Raw genomic sequence first — 4084 nt, forward strand, 5'->3', positions numbered from 1 at the left:
GCCCTTTCACATTAGAATATCAACAATACCATAGCCCGATTTGATTCGTGTTCTCTGAATTTCATTCTTCATTATTACGAGCATTGTATCTACTGTATTTTATTGTCTAAATTGAAATATAATTAATTGTATATATATATATATGTACATAAATGTGTACATATAAATTATTTGATTCAGTAAGTATAATCATATATGGTGCACTATGACAAATGTTGACATCATTTGTATTCTTTCATGGATATTGCTTTATCAAGGCAAGACTTTTATATACCTTGTTTAGCGAATAACAATGATTTTGAATTCTATTTTTGGCCAATAAGCGCAACCACTGCCACGAAAAAGTTTTTCTTTATTTTTGTTTATATTTATTGCACTAATTATATAAATTTAAAGCAGTTAACCATCCCATTTACTACACTGTAAACTACATCTTATTTTTATTTTCTTCTGTCTGGATGTTTTTGGCAAATCTATTTGCTAAATAAGAAAACAAAATTTTATTTTCATTTCTTGTCCACCCTCCTTCGTGAAAAAAAAAAGGTATAAAAAAAGTCTTGCCTAATGTCTGTAGATGGATTAGAACAATACAATTGTGTTCATTATATAACTCTTAATATTTATTTTTGTTGCCAGGGAAAGTTGACATACAAGGAGCATGTAACTAAAGATCTTGACAACATGTTCAAAGGTTTTTGTAAAATGTTTACTGGAGCCAAATAAAGCTAATTATCTGAAGTCTAAATTCTATAACACAAGCTAAACAAACAGTGGCTACAGGTATGCTTATTATAGCTGTTAGAACCATTTTATCGATAATAATCCAAATACAAAGGATGTATTAACCTACTGTGAGATTTCCACTGTGCACTGTTATTGCTTTTATTAGTATTTTTTATTGTTATCTCAATGATTTAAAAGAGATTATCTGGATTAATGTAATTTAAATATATAATTGACTTATTGATATTCGAGATTCAGTAAATTACAATCAGTTCATACAACTGGATATATAAATTTAATATACTGTTTAGACAATACTGTATTTCTTATTGTATTATATGGCAACTCCTTAAATAAAATTAAATTTGATCACACTTAAAGAAACTTATGGTTAGGTATCAGAAAAACAACAATCACTTTTCTATGTTAGCAATGTAAAGTATTTACATGCACGGAGTCAAACAGTCACATAACAGAATTTTCATTTTGCGAAAAGAATTATCTGCCTCATAAAATAATAAAAGGTAAGGAAATATAAATTACTGTACAGATACTTAATAATAATAATTATTATTTCGAAGGTGTTCCCATCAGAAAATTTAATAGGAATGATGTTTTGCCCTACAATAATTATAACTCATCATATTGCAGTAGCCAAGGTCAAATACTATTCCAACATCATGATACATTGCTTTACCCTATCACATATCGCAACCTGACCTTTATCAAATACTGATACATAACAAGGTATGCTTAGTGCGGTCTCACCGAAACTGATTAAAAATTGCCCTTCAGGTGACAGCACCTGTATTCTTCCATTTCCAGAATCTGCCACCAATATCAACCCCTTCTTATCAACTACTATTCCTTCAGGGTTTTTAAACTGACCATTTCCCACTCCAAATTTTCCCATAGTCTTCAGCAAATCTCCCTGGCTTGAGTATTCTGCAATAGTGCTAACCTTTGAATCAGCAATGTAGATTTTCTCATCATGTATACAAATTGAACTGATAAAAGGTTCTGCAAACCTTGCATGGGCAGGTGCAATATTTCGCAACAAGACACCATTTTTGTTAAACACGCGAAGGATTTTGTACTTGCTACACCAAGTATAAATATCATTGTTGCCATCACAAGCTAACCCTACATTTGGAAAATTTGAGTAAAATGTATCTCCACTTGTAAGAATGCTAAATGAATTTACATATTGTCCACTTGTGCTAGCAATGTAAATCATACTGGCATTATCAATTAACACAATGTTGTTTTCAGAATCTACAGTTATGCCACATGGTAAGAACAAATTAATATCTTTCCTTGGCATCTGTATGGGAAAATATGTCAAAACATTTGGTCTTGATGCCTCAAGTAAATCAATAAAGTGTTGTTGAGAGTCTAGCAGCAACAAGTTCCTTCCAACCTCTACAACTGCAGATGGATTCACTGTGGAACAGCTGAATGGTGCATCAAGTCGTGATAGAGGAAGTACCTTGAGCTGATTATCTGCATTATTATACCTCTGTTCTGGAGGGACCATGGAGACATTTTCTTTAGCCAAGACTGTCAGAGGAGTGACACACTTTTGTGTTTCTTTTTCTTCTTTCACCAGACAACCAAAGCTAGCAATTCCATTCATGAGATCATCTTGTCCATGCTTCAAGAAGCTAAACTTAAATTCTGACTTCTTAAGAGAACTAACACCATCCTGTAGCCTTTGGCATTCAGCGGATATTTTCTGAAGATTTGATTTGGTTTTGAGAGTGCCATCTCTCAGTTGTTGTTGGGTCAAAGTGAGAAACTTATTTGCATCACTTATTGATTTGTTTTGAATATCTAGATTTCTGATCTATAGACAAAGAAAACAGATTTGTAATTTATGGAGACAAAATATTATTTAAAATAATCTAACTACAGGAAGTAAGTGACATTTGTAATACAAATGATAAAGTGATAAAGAGTTGCAGACATTTTACTAAATGAGATGAAGCTTCTAAGCAATGGGGTTATGTCCCCTCCCTCTGGATACTCCAAATTTTTGAATTTACCTCCTTTTCCTTAATAGTGTTGAATTCTTCCAGAAGACAATGTTTTCGTCTCTCCAACAGCTGCAGCATCTTATGGAATGAATCCTCAATGTTTTTTTCTGCAGTGTCAAACTTTGCAACAACATTCCGTGCCTGCAGTTCAGCTTCAAAGTTGGTGATCAACCCCTGTAGTTTGACAACACCATCTGTTATATTTTCATGACAATCTCCAGCACTGGTTCCTTGGATTGGCGGCACATTTACATGTTCCATTAAATCAATGATGGTGAAATTATCAGTAAAACTCTTTACACCACATGCAGGTATGTCAAATACCTTTTGGCAATTTGGGCATTTGATGTGGTTTTGCTGTCCAAGTAAGTTTAAACATCCTAAACAGAATCTATGCCCACAGTTTAAGACCTTTGGTCGTCTGTCTGTAAGATTATACTTTTCTGCACAAATATGACACTCCAGAATATCTTCTAACAAATCACCCATTTTACCTAAAAAGGAAAATATAAAAAAAAAAACAAACATATTTACTATTCAGAATATAAATAAAATAGTAAAATCATTAAAATTTTGGTACACCATGTCTAAGAATATGGTTCAAAAAACAAAAAAAAACCACTGGTTGGTTGTCTCAAATATCATCATCTGTTAATTTAACGGAAAAACATTTCTATCCCTATATATTTTTTTAAATTATTATTATTATTATTATTATTATTATTATTATTATTATTATTTATTATTATTATGTACTAGGCTAGGCCTATATAGACTATTGGGATTAAGCATAAACCATACTGTAAAGTAATTTCAATTGAGCAGATAATACCTAAAAAATTGGCTCAAATTTGCATGGAAAATAGGTACGTAGAATCGTAATTAGTGCATAATACATATTAAGATTCGGTCAAAGCCTAAATGCATGGAAATTGGACGGATTTCTAGGTCAAATTTTTGCGCAGAGGATATAATGTATTCCCGCTCAAGCCTTACCCAGACTGTATAATAAGGCCTGCGCGCGGATAATGTAATTTGTATTATCGTCCGCACAAAATTTGGCCTAAAAACCTGTTCGCACATTTCCGAAAAAAAGAATCGGTTTCCGTGAAAATTTTGCTGAAAATTAGGATTTGACCTAGGGCCTATGCCTTTTTTAAATATATAAACAATGTAGAGGCCTAATGCAGTAATTACGATTCCTACGCACCTATTTTCATAGCAATTTTCAGTGAAAATTTGAGTGGTTTTTTGAGGTATTATCTGTGCAATTAAAAAACATTTATGGGGCCTTACTTCAGCAGGAGAGGTAAGGCATCATAAAG

At 32.3% G+C, this 4084-nt stretch overlaps 1 protein-coding gene across 3 annotated transcripts in view; it reads right to left on the reverse strand.

Annotated features, from left to right (window-relative positions):
* Positions 1-292: 292 nt before the first annotated feature.
* LOC117124633 (RING finger protein nhl-1-like) overlaps positions 293-4084 on the reverse strand; it is a 5415-nt gene continuing 1623 nt past the window's right edge. For all 3 annotated transcript variants that reach the window (XM_033270931.1, XM_033270932.1, XM_033270933.1), the window contains exons 2-3: positions 2769-3253; positions 293-2569 (exon numbers count right to left, since the gene is read on the reverse strand). In XM_033270931.1, coding sequence (XP_033126822.1) covers positions 1391-2569; positions 2769-3248 — 1659 coding nt within the window. In that variant the 5' untranslated portion in view covers positions 3249-3253 and the 3' untranslated portion in view covers positions 293-1390. The remainder of the gene's footprint in view (positions 2570-2768; positions 3254-4084) is intronic.

Source organism: Anneissia japonica, unplaced genomic scaffold, assembly GCF_011630105.1.
Source record: "Anneissia japonica isolate Jap-2015-1 unplaced genomic scaffold, ASM1163010v1 scaffold10535_len27651_cov203, whole genome shotgun sequence".
Taxonomy (NCBI): Eukaryota; Metazoa; Echinodermata; class Crinoidea; order Comatulida; family Comatulidae; genus Anneissia; species Anneissia japonica.